The 17642-nt window shown below is 34.3% G+C and overlaps 1 protein-coding gene across 2 annotated transcripts; it reads left to right on the plus strand.

Annotated features, from left to right (window-relative positions):
* Nucleotides 1-3293: 3293 nt before the first annotated feature.
* LOC149791204 (uncharacterized) lies at nucleotides 3294-17436 on the plus strand. Of its 2 annotated transcripts, none has more exons than XM_089969667.1 (5): nucleotides 3294-4097; nucleotides 7195-8944; nucleotides 9614-9706; nucleotides 11259-11303; nucleotides 12340-17436. In XM_089969667.1, the coding sequence occupies exons 2-5, from the start codon at nucleotides 7273-7275 to the stop codon at nucleotides 15243-15245; spliced, it is 4716 nt and encodes a 1571-aa protein (XP_089825793.1). In that variant the 5' UTR covers nucleotides 3294-4097; nucleotides 7195-7272; the 3' UTR covers nucleotides 15246-17436. The 2 variants fall into 2 exon arrangements, with proteins under 2 accessions (XP_089825793.1, XP_089825794.1); XM_089969668.1 differs by lacking the exon at nucleotides 3294-4097 and adding an exon at nucleotides 4329-5092.
* Nucleotides 17437-17642: the final 206 nt, after the last annotated feature.

The following is a 17642-nucleotide window of genomic DNA, read 5'->3' on the forward strand; positions in this document are numbered from 1 at the left end:
TTATGCCATTTTTTTTTCAAAGTTAAGAATAAAAATAGAGGGAAAACGGGGAAAAAGAGTTTCCGATAAATGGTACAGAAGATGGAGAAAGAATAAATGAGCTTAATATTTCTGGAAAGTATAAGGACATGAAATTAAAAATGACTTGAAGAGGGCGAGAAAAGTTTCATGCCTAGTAAATAAAACGATCAGTAGAATCAAACCTTTGAAGAAAATACCTGACCAAATATAAATTCCTAATGAAATTAGTGTCTTATACAGTAACCTATATTCACAGTCAAGAGACATTGTACATGTAGACTTGGATCTATTATTAGTATAGACATTGTACATGTAGACTTTGACTAATTATTAGTAGAGATATTGTACATGTAGACTTTGACCAATTATTAGTAGAGACATTGTACATGTACACTTGGATCTATTATTAGTATAGACATTGTACATGTAGACTTGGATCTATTATTAGTATAGACATTGTACATGTAGACTTTGATCTATTATTAGTATAGACATTGTACATGTAGACTTGGATCTATTATTAGTATAGACATTATACATGTAGACTTGGATCTATTATTAGTATAGACATTATACATGTAGACTTTGACAATTATTAGTATAGACATTGTACATGTAGACTTGGATCTATTATTAGTATAGACATTGTACATGTAGACTTGGATTTATTATTAGTATAGACATTGTACATGTAGACTTTGACCAATTATTAGTAAAGACATTGTACATGTACACTTGGATCTATTATTCGTAGACACATTGTACATGTAGACTTGGACCAGTTATTAGCAGAGACATTGTACACGTCGTCTTGGACCAGTTATTATTAGAGACATTGTACATGTAGACTTGGACCACTTATTAGTATATACATTGTACATGTAAACGTGGACCAATTATTAGTATAGACATTGTACGTGTCGACTTGGACCAGTTATTAGTATAGACATTGTACATGTAGACTTGGAAAAATTATTAGTAGAGACATTGTACATGTAGACTTGGAAAAATTATTAGTAGAGACATTGTACATGTAGGCATGGACCAATTATTAGTAGAGACATTGTACATGTAGACTTGGAAAAATTATTAGTAGAGACATTGTACATGTAGGCATGGACCAATTATTAGTAGAGACATTGTACATGTAGACTTGGAAAAATTATTAGTAGAGACATTGTACATGTAGGCATGGACCAATTATTAGTAGAATATAATGTATCAATATTAACCAAACGCAGTCTGATTCTTTGGATAGATAAATACAGATAGATAAACTACTTAATGTATTCTAAAAGATGAAAACTTACAAATCTGAGAGATTTACTGTTGAATTAATTTGGTTTTGCTTCTTAGAATGACATATAATATTATCTTGAGACAAATTAAGGAAACGTAAGATACACAACGACTTTAGATCAGTTATTATTTTAAGCTGACCGAAAGAATATAACGAAGAGAGTTGTTGGAAAACAAAATGGACATACTATCAACCAAATATTAACGCTTTTAAATGTAGCCTTCACATTACTATGAAATGGTACAAAAGTGAAGCTTGGAATAATGTTTAAGAAAGAAAAAGAAAGAGTTATTTTGGAAGACTGGTTAAATCTATTTATTTGGTAAAATTAAACTATTAAGGTCGGAGGTAAAACTGTGCAATACAAATATTGGTATAACAAAGAATGAAGTTTGTAAACAATAGTTTTGATGGAGTTAAGTTTAGTACATTTGAAAACTTAAGGACGAAATTTAACATCAAAAATGGAAATCATTTACTTTTTGGTTTTTGTAATAGTATTAACAAATTTATCACATTCAGAGAAAACCAGTTCCTCGCTAATTACTACAATATTAGACCCGTCCACATGATATTATTAAAAAGCCTAATGAGTATTGTAATTCATAATAAAAAAGAAAATCTGTAACCCAGAGATATAAAAACTAATTTACAAAGATACATTCTAAAGCAGCAGAGACTCCAAAATAGAATAGTTCCAGTATAGAATATATCACATAATATTATCAGAAGAACAAGAGTAAGAAAGCATTCAACATTAGTTTTGTGAATTTATTCATAATAATAAAATTTGGTCTCACCTTTCTGAATACGTAATTACCAATTAAGTTTTACCTCAGTAAGTTATTCATGGTGACACTTAAAACAAACTGTTCCAGTAAACAACCAGCACATATGACCTGATAGTAAAACAAACAATACTTAGAATTTAGAATGTTTGGTTCAAACATTTACGATTTATTTTCACTCAGAATCCTTTATGTAGAAAAGACAACAACTAATAAACAGAACAAAAACAAAGAAAAGAACTTAGTCTTAAAATTCTATAAGAAATACTGAGTTATCTTTCCCTTCAATACAATTCGTCTTATGTAATGGAACCCATCAAGGATTAAATCAATATAAATTAGTAGAAAGGCCGCTCTCCCTGTAAATCTTAACCATATATACAGATGCATCTTTTTTCCTGGCTTACTACCTTCATATAGTTCATTTTTTTATATTTAAAATTACATATTCTCTGGTTGAAGTAAATTTGATGAATTAGAATTGATTTAAAAAAAATATATAATCTTTAACATAAAATGATGAAATGATTCTGATTATTACTGATTCCAAAACTTCCCATTCTTGGCACCATTACCACCATTACTAAAAAAACAGAACAAACCAAACAGCTCCAAGACAATAATTATAAAAAAACCTCAAAAATATTTAAGAAAATGGCAACACTAGCGACAGAAAAGCAAATTCTGCAGCAACTACGACAGTAAACTACTTCTAATACTAAAAATAACTACTATAATAGTAAAAACAACTATAATAACAACAACAATAACAATTATAACAACAACAATAACAACAATAACAATAACAACAACAATAACAACAACTATAATAACAATAATAATAACAACAACAATAATAATAATAACAATAACAATACTATCAATAACAATAACAACAATAATAATAACAACAATAGAATCAATAATAGCAACAAGAATAATAACAAAAATACTACTAATACAATCATTCAACTTAGACCTACTGCAAAAGCAGCACTATTTCGGAACTGCAAGAATATTGCAGAAGGTCGTGATATCGAAGGTCATAATATGTGTCCCGTTCTCAAGTAAACAGACCACACACACACACACACACACACACACACACAAAATGAATAATAATAATAATAATACTATAACAAGTTCAACAGCAGAAGTTCATTATATCTAAGTTCATAATATGTGTCCCGTTCTCAAGTAAACAGACCATACATACACACACACACAATGAATAATAATAATAATAATAATAATAATAAGAACACGTTCAACAGCAGAAGGTCGTGATATCCAAGGTCATAATATGTGTCCCGTTCTCAAGTAAACACACACACACACACACACACACACACACACACACTGAATACTACTACTACTACAAATAACAAGTTCAACAACGTTTGATGACTTCTTGCCAAATGACGAATATTTTTAAACCTTAAATACTGAATTAACTATGTATAGAATTTATGCACGTAAACATACGGTAGCCTATCGAAAGCTATTTGTATGAACAATAACAGGCACGCATCATTAAAATGGAAAACGGAAATCCCCCCTATTTTCCTAGTTCCAAATTTGAACTGAGGCTCACTATGGTAAATCAATTAAATTTTATTTTTGTTTTGAGCGAGGTTTTGTAAAAAAAGAGATAGCATTCCATATCTGACGATTTATTGTTTGTGGAAGATAAACAAAAACAAATAAAGAATATGATAATAAATTACGAATATAAATTGAAATATCGTCATCTTTTATTTTTATTTTTCATAAATGGATCGTATGGAGCACCGCTCACTTTTGGCGGTTAAAAGTGGGATAATACTACGCACCGTTTTTCAGCATAGGACATACTCCGCTGTATTGGGTAGAATGCCTAGGTAATGACGTAACGCGCCATACATACCACAGAGCCAATATTTGCAAATGTTCAGTTACATACAACATAATCAATGCATGAAGCGTACCTGTCTACATGTAACTGACTAGTAAGTATGCAAAAGTTGAAATATTTTCAAGATGATAAGAAGTTATATATTACAGTGGCAGGGCCAGAACTATATTTTAGGGGGCGTAAACACGTGGAACGGTGCCCCCACCCCCATCTACAAACCCCGGGCCAGGGGTGTGGGTGGGGTGGCGAGGGGAGGTGCCTATAGCTAGTTCTCGGTCATCTTGTTGACCACTAGGATACGTATTGCACCGTGGTATCTGAATTTAAAGTGTTATAGCAAAACAGATGCTCTCTTACTTTTCTTAAGAATATAAATATATAAAGGGGGTGGGGGCTCTCTTTGCTTATGTTAGTTTGCTGTTTTCTTGAAAGTTCTGCCTTCTTAAATATTTCTGCTGTCATGAACTCATCGGAATTTCAAGGATAATCAAAAATAATCCAAAGAATAGTGTAGTTTTCACGATGCTTAATAATGTATATGTTTTAAGCAGACGCTGAAAGTCAGTCTTTGGACGTAATTCAGGAATACCTAACACACACTGTTCGGCAGACATATTGCAGACATTTTATTGGCTTCTTGTCTAGCCTCAGTATTATTTATAGAGCCAAAACCATATTTGTTTATTTATTTACCAAACATGTTAATGTTAAATACTGTGTGTACGTCCTTGAATATGGCCTTAGCAATTGCGTTTGTTATTATTTCTTTTCATATTTTTAACTGGAATTCTTATTATGTGATATTTATCAAGCGACTGATGCAATGTCACGTGTGTCTGATGACACAGCATATTTGTGGTTAAGATTCTAGATACATGTAACGTGTATTGTTATCGTCTAAGGCCACAACCAGTACTATGGAATGAACGAAATTTGCTAAAAATAACTCCAATGCAATATGTACATTGTAGGTAACATGTCAATTAGATTAAAAATGCACAACTATTTTTCTGTTGGTATATTTAGAGATATGGAATCTCGTGTTGATTTTTCTGCTGGATGGCATTTGTAGGACAGTTCTACACGAAGGTAAGACAATTTTACGTAAATACGTACCATTGACACAAGGACTTATTGACATAATTACAATTGTCTTAACGCTCCGGTGGCCTAGTTCTTAAAGCGTTCGCCTCGGATACGGGAGGTCGTGGGTTCGGTTCCCGGCCGAGTCATACCAAAGATTTACAACAATGGTACTAACAGCTGCCTCAGCATTAAGAGGTTAGTGTTAGGATTAATCGGCCTGGTGTCAGAGTACTGTGACAGGGTGGGACATCATGCTACATGTCTGCGGCAAGATGCTTCAGTGCTAGACATCAATATAAACTGCTATACTGCAGACATCATAGTGATCTGACTGAAAAATTGTTAACGTTACGTTAAAAATCAAAATCACACACACACACACACACACACACACACACACACACACGTCTAAGTTTTGTACAAGTTATTTAATTGGTGTTTTAGTGGCATCAACTGAAAGATATTTGCGAATTGAGCTGATGCGTATCAGCTTAAGATATGCAGTCTTGCATATGATCGTGACATGTTGGTGCAATCTGAGAGTACTGTCCAGAGTAACACCTATGTTTCGTACTGATTGTGTGAATTTAATGATGGTGTTGCTGATATTTATTGTTTGAGGTAAAGGATGTGAATGATATATATATATATATATATATATATATATATATATATATATATATATATATATATAGTGCAAAACTAGTATCTAACTAGCCTAAGCGCTTTCGTCTCTTAATGAGTCTTTTTAAAGGCAAATACAAAACATAGACAAGACAAACAAATAAAACCGGCAAACCGTTGTCTTTGTAAAACTTTACATGACTAAGACTTGTTGCGGATGCTGATTTTTTAAATTGACCTAGAAATCGATTGGCCATAGTGTCATTTTTTATAGTCTAGTCTTCTTGGTTTAAACCGCTTGGTTTCAATGTTTTAAGGCGGCGTATCCGTTGAGTCGAAAGCACTTAGGCTAGCTAGATACTAGTTTTGCAGTGTTCGTAGTCAGTTTATTACATTTATCTTAATCAATCCCTGACAAACATGATCCCTTGCTGGATCCAGTGCACTTGTATCATGTGCTGAAAAATGGCGTGAAAACACAAGTCAGAATTAACAAATTAACATTGTCGTACTTGACACATTTGACACGTGGCGACATGCCAAGGGAGATAACGTTTCACGTTATACTTTAGCATTTGCAAAGAAACGCATTGCAAGCATACCAATCCTAATTTTATTTGTTGTTGAGTTTAGTACAAACATGAATGAAGCAACGTATTCTTAACATATTTTGATCCTAACCTACTGGACTTGAAGACGTACTGGTCATCTATAAAATTAACTGGTCATAACATGAGTTATTTTATCACGTGGTCTTAGTTCAACTTAAGGTCCTTCTCTTGTTACATTTGTGGCCCCCTTTCATTTTCGTGTCTAAAAAAACGGAAGAAAACGACAGTATTATTTCAGTAATAGATTGGCTCAGTTATATCATAATCCAGGTATAGCGAAACCGTTACATTGACTAGAAATGAATAATATCCCATTCATATAGGTACTTACAATAAAAACAGTAACATATCATGACAAAATATGATATAAACATTGACATTTTTTTTAATGCTATCAGCTCTTAAGTTTATTGCATCAAAATAAAAAAGAAGCAAACACAACAAAAATTACAAAGTATGGTTTCAACAATGTTCTTAGGTCAAAAAGGGTTAAGGTTTGAAAGATTTTGTTAACTTATTGAACTGATATTGATCAAAGGGTGGAGCTGAAAGAAAATATATAATGGACCTGATGAAGCATACACGTAATTGTCAATAATTTGTATGGATTACATTTAGAGCTATAGAAAGATCAATCAGTAAAGTGTATCAATATACACGACAAAAACGGCGCCTTATGTCATAGACACGACTTGCCTGAATGTTTTATGTGAACATCGGTTGCAAAAACGAGACAAGTGTACATATAGTAAACAAAATTACGTAGAAGTTTTATTGAAATTTTAGTTTTATAACAAACGTTTAGTTTGAAAGAAGTTCACCCACAGTTTGGTCCTGTGGATAACGATTAACTGTTTGTAATCTTTTCAGTGAAGAGTAAGTAAGGAGTATATCGGAATAATGACGATATCAAGATAAATAGGAACAGGAATCAGTCTACGATACAAAATGGAATCTTCTATTAGAGAATGGAAAAGGTCTGTATACCAGTGCGTTGGACCAGGGGATCGCGTAATACCAAATGAAGAATCCGAGAGTAAAGAACTGGACAAAAGAAACGCTGATTGCTTCGTGACACAAGAGGAATTAAAAGTGACAAGAAGGTCTATTCCCGATTTCCTTACACGAAATGAGGACGAGCGTGTACGACATATTCAGAATAAAGACAGGCAAAAGTTGAGACCTAAATCTGGTATCATTATCAACCAAGAACTATACCCATTTTATGAAAGAGAGTGCACAAGACCCAATCATAAATCTTATCAGTCAGTTGGAAGCAAAGATACTGCAGATGTTCCCATTCGAGAAGGGTATAACAACTCAGAAGATACATCATTTGAAAATCATGAGGGAAATAGAATGGAAATTCATTGCGGAAAACCGATGGATTCGGCAGTGATATCCGTTTCTTCTTCAGGTTTTAATGACGATGGCACTGAAACATCGCATGTGTCCAGTACTAATTACCAAATTTTGGAAGAAACTCCGCAGACACGTCCATTTCATGAACTTATTCAGCACACACCTCCAATGTCACTTTCTGAATCAGATCTGTATGTCACGAAGACTCTTACTAATTCTGACAACATTCTAGTAACTACTACTGCTCACAAAGATGAAGATATGGTCTCAAGAAATTTACATAAATCACTATCCTTTAATGAAAGACCACGAAACTCAGCTTATGGAAAGTTTGATTCCAAAAAGCCAATGCAAGTACAAAAGACAATACCTAGTGAAGAGGAGAGTTGTAGAAGAACACAGCGTACGCATCAGCACCAACAGCAACACCAACTATTGCAATCTAAGTCCGGAGGTTGTGTTACTCAAGAATTTCGATTAGTACAAGAGATAGGAGAATCTGATAAATTAAATGAACGATGCACACGAGACGACACAATTGCTGTCAAAGAATTGAAAATAACCTCCGAGATGTCTGCATATTCATCGCAGCGTTCCAGAGAAGACGAAATTGTAAAATTGAATTACCCACCTTATGATGTAGGTGATAGCTTTAACGCAGTCCATGGAACAAACGGAGAAGAAAACACTCTCCAAAAGCAACTGAAAAGGTTAAGTTCTGATAACTCTTTTGCAAGCTCCGCATTACTCAACCCTTCCAAGATCTTCACGAATCCATCGAAGGAAACTTATAGAAAACGTCCATTGCATGACATTAGGAAGCATGTACATCAAGGGTCATCTTCCGAATCAAATCTCTCTTTGCTGGTGAACCATACAGAGTGTAAAGACATTCCATCAGACATCACATCACATGGACAGAAGGAGAGGAAACCTGGCAACAAAATCCGCAAAATAGTATCGTTCAATGATGCATCAAGAAGACCCAGTTGCAATGCAGGTACTTTGGACTACCAGAAGTCGATGAAAATTGTTCAGGCTCTCACGACTGGAGAGGGGACTGCTGGCAGCAATTACAGTAAAGGATCGGCGGTCAGAGAGATTCATAGCACCCGACCCAATTCCACGAGAATTTCTTCATTGTCTTCGGTCACAGAGAATAGAGGGGAAGTAGGGTCTGAGGGAGGTCTGGAGGAGGAAAGAAATGGAGAAAGATTACTAGCACAAAGAACGACTGGTGGAACAGTCATACAAGCAGGTGGGTTTCCTTTAGTTGATCCCTATATTAGAACGAAAGTATTAATAATTATTGTAAGGGAAGTTCATGATAGTTGAAAGTTCTCAGCGGGCAACGTTAAAGAGCCAAAATTGTTCGTGACTTTAGCATATTAAATTCGGTGTCTTATCAGAAAGTCGAAATGATACAGACGGGTTTACTTAGGACCTCTCTTGGATTCCCTGGTAGCGTGAGTCAGTTTAATACATGACGTTTATAGTGTACGTTTAGCCTCGTTTGCACGAGTAATGAATTATCCGCCGGTATGTGATACCATTGAACACATACTGCGTTGTCCAACAATGAGGCAAAACATGTACTGTGCCATTTCAAGTATTATTCGTAATAATTTTGGTTAGACAGGAAAATCAAAGTAAAAAAAGCACATGTGAGAAATGATTTCTTTTGATAAGAAAGTTAAAGAAACAGTTTAGAAATGAGTAAAAAGCAAACAAGAAGAAACAACACCATTATTATTTATAATAATAATAATAATAATAATAATAATAATAATAATAATAATAATTATCATTATTATTATTATTAGTAGTAGTAGTAGAAGTAGTCTTGCTGTTTTATTCTTGTTGTTTTTGTTACTGCTGATTATGGTAATCAAAGGGGTAAAAACATTTCTATGTTTCTATTTTGCAGAAAATTACGAGTGTGGCCAGATTATACCGGGTGGTACTTATGTCAAGAATTATAATCACCATGAAATAGAAACCGTCAACAACATTAAAATTGGTAAGGATCAATTGTTGTGTCTAATAAGAGTTAAATAATTTGATCTTAAAAACATGTTATTTGACGAAACATAATGCTACAATATTCCCAACAAAAATAGGATAAAAAAAAGTCCACAAAAAGCAAGAAGTAGTGGAATTGTTTTGTAAGTTTATATAGTAATAAAGGCAGAAAAGGGGTGGGATGATAATAATTCGTACAGTTGATGAATGTTGAATGTTTTTCAGAAAAGTATTCTTATCTTATTAATAGTCATGAATTACTTCCCTTAGTGGTTTTGATCACGTTGCATCTCAATTACTTCCCTTAGTGGTTTTGATCACGTTGCATCTGAATTACTTCCCTTAGTGGTTTTGATCACGTTGCATCTCAATTATTTTTCTTAAGTTAAATCATTTTCATTAATACATATTATTGAGCATTTCTTTTCACCGTGCTAGTACATAACTTTTAAAATAATATTTGTGATTTGTGTATAACCTGTTCATACAAAGAATTTGAAAGAAAAGAAATAAGAAAGCACCAGGTTTTCAGCCAGTGAGATGATGTTAATGTTTTCAACCAATGAGATGATGTTAATGTTTTCAACCAATGAGATGATGTTAATGTTTTCAACCAATGAGATGATGTTAATGTTTACAGCCAATGAGATGATGTTAATGTTTACTTGGGAAGTTACAAAGTTTTTATTAATTGTTTTCAAATTTTTCTTTCACTCATTGCAACTTCCACGTGAAATTGAAAATGTACTATATTTCATGAATTGGCGCGAATATGGGACATTTATTTCATTTCAGCAAAGGGACGCATATGGTATTGTTTATACTGAAATATAGTTTTGTTTGCATTACAGTATGGTGTTGTTTGTACTGAAATATAGTTTTGTTTGTATTAAAATATGGTATTGTTTATACTGAAATATAGTTTTGTTTGCATTAAAATAATGTGTTGTTTATACTGAAATATGGTTAAGTATTGTTTCGACATTTTATCACAAGAATATTGCGGTGTAACCACGTGACCAAATGGAAGATGACGAATATATTTTCCTTTGCTTGCGCATGTTCTTCATAGTTATTGTACAAACTGTGTATTGTCAAATAAGTTCGAATGGCCGCTGAAGTTGTTTGAATAACGAATTTCTATCTCGTTGTGCAAATATGATAATGCAAACTACAAGTTTTGCATCAAAACGTATTATTTTCTAACGCCAGTTTATTGTCGATGTGTTTTGAGAACTAGCAGCAATGTTTGGTGTGCTTTTTCATTGGTTGGCATCTCCATACGTCGTTCATTGTATTGATAGGGCTTTATTAACTTTGCAAATTACATTTTTACAGCGCTGCTAAAAAGGCCATAATCTGCATAAAGTACACTTGTGTTAAAACTTGTAGATATAGAACGTAGATTATCAAAGAATTCAAAGCAATATTACATACAGGGTGAAAGGACTGGTTATAAAAATTTCAAAAGAATATTAAGCACAATACAAATTGAATGGCCATCCATTTTGCAAATCAGTTTTATTAGCATCACTTTTTCTCTTTTCTAGTTAAAAAGACTCGAAAGAAGTCAAGGACTTTAACAAACATTATCGGTAGGTACATTCTGTCTTTGGTAGCAACAAGTCAGTATGTTTATATCTCTTAGCCTTTGAAATCGACGTCCATATTATTCTGTGTCTTTTAATAGTGTGTATGCCAGTCATATTTTGCTTGAAGTAGAATTTGTTTAGATAAAAGTTGTAAATGTTTAATTACTTGTAGACGTGTGTTTGATTTTTATTCTGGTCACGTGTTATGTAGAGAGTTTTATTTTGGCTACACGTAAAGGACCGAAGCAAGCAAATGAATCGTTGTAAATTTTTCAACTTCTCCTTTTTCATAAATCAGCCTCAAATGAGACGGATTTCACTAATTCAGGAAGAGTAAATTCAATGCAATTTAGCGTAATTCAGTTTAGTTCAGTGTAAATTCAGTGTATTTTGCAAGGCATTAGTATTAGTAGATTTCATGCCTGCTTCCAACCAAAATTTCAGATCCACCGAAATTATATCCTTCTTTGGAAACAAAAGGAACCCTTCCCCAGTCTAAGAAGTAAAGCAAAGATGAATTTTTTTTATTCCACGAAAGAAAACGAATCTACAAAAGCGGATATTCAATACTCAGTGTCTTGTTTTTATTTACTTAACTTCACTTCATCAGTTAGGAAGTGAATCTCCTTGGACGAGAAGATAATAATAGACAAACCATTGTTCTAAAAGTATTAATTGAAAATAATGTAGCAGATTTCGGCAAGCAGTCATGATGGACACATCCTTGGAAGGCAGACAAAGAAGTGGAGTCATGATGAGAGACAATAGCTTGTTTTGTCGCACTGAACATAATTGCACTAGTACTTTAATTAACTAATACACTCGTAAAAATTAATAATTGGAGCCATGTTTTATAAAGGAACAAACGTCTTTTTGGAGGTTTCTGACCTTAAAATTGTTGATGCTCCACTGAAATAAGATTGTTTGAAATTAAACATCCTGACCTAGTCTCTTTAATATCGTTTTTAATGTTGAGGAACAAGGTTGTTCCATTTGTTTGTCTTACAAATTGATAATTTCTTCTGTTCATCGATTGTAGATAGAACTGCAATCAAGCTTGCAGAACACAAACAACAACATCTTTATCAGACGAAGCTAATCCGAGAGGAGACCTCAAGGATGAGAAACGAATCTAATCCGGCCCTGGTAATTCTGCATGGAGATGGAAGTACAACGGCTGGCATGGCTATCCTTGATATACTTGCCAGTGACTGCAGAGCAATTCCACTAATACTCCAGGAGCCATCCCAGTGGGCAAAAGTTGAAATGGATAAAGGTTATGCCATTCTTATCAAGTACGAGAAGCAATGGGATCTATTTTTAGATACCATAGTTGCGTGCACAAAAGCAAGAAAGGTCTACGCTATTCTGTTGCTGCCATCCAAGGAAGTCTTAGAAAATATGGTTGATACTAATATAAAGACAATGGATAGTGTCAAACACACGGTGGTTAGTTATACAGAAAAGTACGAATGCACGGTTGATGAAAGAGTGAATATTTTGAGAAGTAAAAAAGAATTTGTTGGCCTAACATACGAAGATTTCAAAACGATAGCCATGACAACACCAGCATCCGAGTTTTTTGAATATTTGAAGGCGTATGCAAGGTCTCCAAAAGCAATCGAAAGCACAGTCGAGTTCTTCCGAAATCCTATACCTTGTCTGGTAGACAAAATTGACTCACTTGCCAGATCCACTGCAGCGCCTATGTACAGAGAACTTTACTATGTTCTTTCTGCTGTCGCTCTGTCGGGTGGAGTACTTACCTTTAATGAGAATTTCAAATGTACCCCTCCCTCCAAACGTTCAAGAGTGGCCTCTGTGTTTCAGAAAGCAATTTTATGTTCTAGTACAATGTTTGAGCCTGGATTTATTGAAGCGAAATTTTCAGAAACGATGAAAAAGATACAGTCGTCACTCGATTTAGTCAATACCCCTTCTTCAAGCAAAATGTTAAATATTGCAAGACTGTGGGGGAAGGAATATTGTAATGTGGACGATAGTTGCCGATGTACATTTATAGGGCAATCAGTATATCTTTCAGTATGCTTAACACTTATGTACAGAATACCAACAGAGTTTCTACAAATTGTTGACATCTCCTTCATCAAAAGATTTGTTCGTGATGAAATGTACCAGCCTAAACATTTCGAAACAGTGTTCAAGCTTCGTTCGGAACAGTACAGTGTAATCAGTAAGAGATTTCTAAAGGAAATGCTAGCTGGGAACGTTAGAGACGTCATAGACCATCCCCTCTTTGACAACCAAGAGTTCGTAGACAGCTTCTTTGTTGAAATGGACAGGATGGGAAGGCGACACATGCAAGTTTTGACTTCAAGAGAGGTGAGTGAGGGAAACACGGTGATATTTTATGGAGCAGACAAAGACTTTACTGATATCGTTTCGAGGATCTGCAGCAAGAAAGGATGGAAATATAGCAGTTCTAACTCCACTATTCTCCGTGCTTTTAGAGGCTGGTCCGGAATGCATTCGCTCGTACAAGAACAGAATTACAAAACTCTTCTAAAAGTTTCTTTACACGGAAACGAGGAAGCATTTAGGTCTTTGACAGATCTTGGAACGCCAATTACGAAACATTGTTTGTTGAATGCAGTCTCGTCTGGAAACGTTCATCTTGTGAAAAATGCCATTAACCAAAATCATTGGGACTTATCAGTCTTGTCGACTATATTGTTACATGCTTGTAAAACTTGTGTGGAAGCGATAGTTCAGGGCAGCTGTTACTTTGATCAAGACAACGAACTCCCGGATCTTGTGAAATGCCTCATTGAACGTGGATGTGATCCGAATGAAATTTCGGATGACAACTTGTTCCCGGTTGAAACTGCGGTGAAGGATAACAACGTACTCTTACTAAAACTATTGATAAAAGCAGGAGCCAAAGTGAATGCGGTTGATAACAAAAGACGCGAGAGATATATTCTGCATGATGCGATAGAAGCAGGTAACGAGGAGATTGTGGCTGTTCTTCTGGCACAAGGAGTAGATCCCAATACAGTTGATTCACTGTCTCGTACGCCAATCCTTCATGCGGTCGACCTCCAGAATGCGGAAATAGTCAAAACTCTGCTGCAGTGGAAGGCAGACCCAAATATGGTAGACAGATACAAACGATATCCTCTACATATTGCCTGCCAAAATACAGACGAAGAAGTTGTAAATGCTCTCGTGCAAGGAGGAGCGGATGTCCAGGCCAGGGATGGACAAATGTGCACGCCAATGTATATTGCCTCAACACACGTACATCTTGGCATAGTCAAGTGTCTGCAGGACCATGGAGCTAGAGACAAAAACTGCGCATTTTTTGCAGTAGAACAAAAAATGAAGAATTTGTTAGAAATTCTTATCTTAGATTTCACAGAGGTCAATGTTTCTGGAAAAACAATGCTTGAAGTTTCAATTGAAAATAAATTTCATGAAATAACAGAGCATTTGATCAAAAGAGGAGGTGATACCAGTATTAAAACTTCCAAAGGGTACAGTTTACTTGTGTTTGCAATCATGCAAAATGATTTGAACTTGTTTAAAACACTGGTAGCTCATGGTGCTAATGTAGAATCTGTCGACGACGAGGACAATACTGCCTTACATATTGCCTGTACTGTTGGCAATCTTTACATGGCAGAGAAGATCCTCTACATCTACCCCGATCTCCTTCAGGGTACAACAAAGAAAGGGTGGACACCATTGCATGTCAGTGCATATTTTGGCAATGATCAAATAGTGAAACTGCTTCTTGATAGGGGTGCCGATGGAAAATCAAGGACAAGATTCGGAGAGACACCATTATATTTGATCAGAAGAAGAAGACTGAATTATGAAGAAAGGGGACGACTATACAAAAAGTATCAGATTCAATTGGGCTCAAATGAAAGCTTCGAACGTTCTGAAAGATTGCTGTCACACCAATTCCCACACATGTAGAAAAAGATTCACAATTGGATAGAAAGGCTTGGTCGGACTCAGTAAAGAAAATTATATGCAATAGTACTTTGGCTGAAATCTAAACTGTTATTTCTTTTTCTTGAATGGAGCGGTAGGTCAAGCTTCTTCCACAGAGGCATGACTGTGGTAATTTCTGCAGGCTTCAGAACTCTATATCACGGAAAATAGCCAAACGTTTTAACACATTTAAATAGTATTCATCGTCTCCTTCCAGTGAATTACATATGTAATAGAGCTGGGAACCACGAAAACTTTTGTACCGTGTATTCATGAACGTACCGCGATAAATAGCACGGTATACCGTATTTATATTACGGACAGGCAATTCATTGTCCTGGGACAGGGGGCTGGCACGTTTCTGTTCAATTTCCTTTTAGCAATAGCTGGAAAATATTTTACCCTGATCTATTGCCAAAGAATATCATAACATATCCATGATATTAATTGTAAAAAGCATTAATTATCTTGAGATATATGAAATGAAATACAAAAGAAGAGCTCAGAAGAAAATCACAGACTCCACGCCTCGCAAATTAAATGGACAGTACCTTATTGTCGTTGAATTTGCTGTATGTATGCTAATTTGTCAGTAAGTTGTAATCTAAGCGGTGTAACTAACGGTAGATATTTAAACTTGCGCTATAAATGTTTAAACTTACACTGTAGATGTTTAAACGTACGCTATATATGTTTCAACTTACACTATATATATTTAAACGTACGCTATAGATGGTTAAACGTACGCTATAGATGTTTAAACGTACGCTATTTATGTTTAAACTTACACCATATATATTTAAACGTACGCTATAGATGTTTAAACCTACACTATAGATATTTAAACGTACGCTGTATATGTTTAAACGTACGCTATATATGTTTAAACGTACGCTATAGATGTTTACACTTACACTATAAATGTTTAAACTTTCACTATAGATGTTTAAACTTATTCTATAAATGTTTAAACTTACACTATAGATGTTTAAACTTACACTATAGATGTTTAAACGTACGTTATAGATGTTTAAACGTACGCTATATATGTTTAAACTTACACCATATATATTTAAACGTACGCTATAGATGTTTAAACCTACACTATAGATATTTAAACGTACGCTATATATGTTTAAACGTACGCTATATATGCTTAAACGTACACTATAGATGTTTACATTTACACTATAAATGTTTAAACTTACACTATAGATGTTTAAACTTACTCTATAAATGTTTAAACTTACACTATAGATGTTTAAACGTACGCTATAGATGTTTAAACTTACATTATAGCTGTTTAAACGTACGCTATAGATGTTTAAACTTACGCTATAGATGTTTAAACTTACACTATAGCTGTTTAAACGTACGCTATAGATGTTTAAACTTACACTATAGATGTTTAAACGTACGCTATAGATGTTTAAACTTACACTATAGATGTTTAAATGTACGCTATAGATGTTTAAACGTACGCTATAATGTTTAAACTAACACTATAGCTGTTTAAACGTACACTATAGATGTTTAAACTTACACTATAGATGTTTAAACGTACGCTATAGATGTTTAAACTTACACTATAGATGTTTAAATGTACGCTATAGATGTTTAAACGTACGCTATAATGTTTAAACTAACACTATAGCTGTTTAAACGTACGCTATAGATGTTTAAACTTACACTATAGCTGTTTAAACGTACGCTATAGATGTTTAAACTTACACTATAGCTGTTTAAACGTACGCTATAGATGTTTAAACGTACGCTATAGATGTTTAAACGTACGCTATAGATCTTTAAACTTACACTATAGCTGTTTAAACGTACGCTATATATGTTTAAACTTACACTGTAAAATAAATTATGCTGACATTAGAGAGCATGCTGAGCAAACCTGTAATTGCTGATACTGAAGCCTACAATTGCAACTGGATATAGTGGGCAGGGAAACTCTGAGGGGGATGACAACACCGGGGAAATATATTTATCAGAGAGAGAGAGAGAGAGAGAGAGAGAGAGAGATAAAACAATAGAGAGAATATTAAGTGGATTTGAGAAATTAAGTTCGGAGAGAAAAGAAGCACCCTCCTGAAAATCGTAAGATGACTGGCAGTGTTATCAAGGCTTAAAACATTCATATATGCTATTAAATAACTGAAACATGTCATGTGGTTTTTTAATTGTTTTTTAAGTTATATATGGATTTGCTTTTCTGAGGTAAATAATTAATTCTGAAGTGAAATATTACAAGGAAACTTCAGATTTTGTACTCTTATGCCGTATAAGTAGATGTGTTGACTGTCGTGGGTCATTAGGTTAGCAGCTCCAGCATGCTTGGTTGTGTAGATATTATGAAATCGGGTTATGATA

Source organism: Sinohyriopsis cumingii, chromosome 9 (genome assembly GCF_028554795.1).
Source record: "Sinohyriopsis cumingii isolate HCF-2022 chromosome 9, ASM2855479v2, whole genome shotgun sequence".
Classification (NCBI taxonomy): domain Eukaryota; kingdom Metazoa; phylum Mollusca; class Bivalvia; order Unionida; family Unionidae; genus Sinohyriopsis; species Sinohyriopsis cumingii.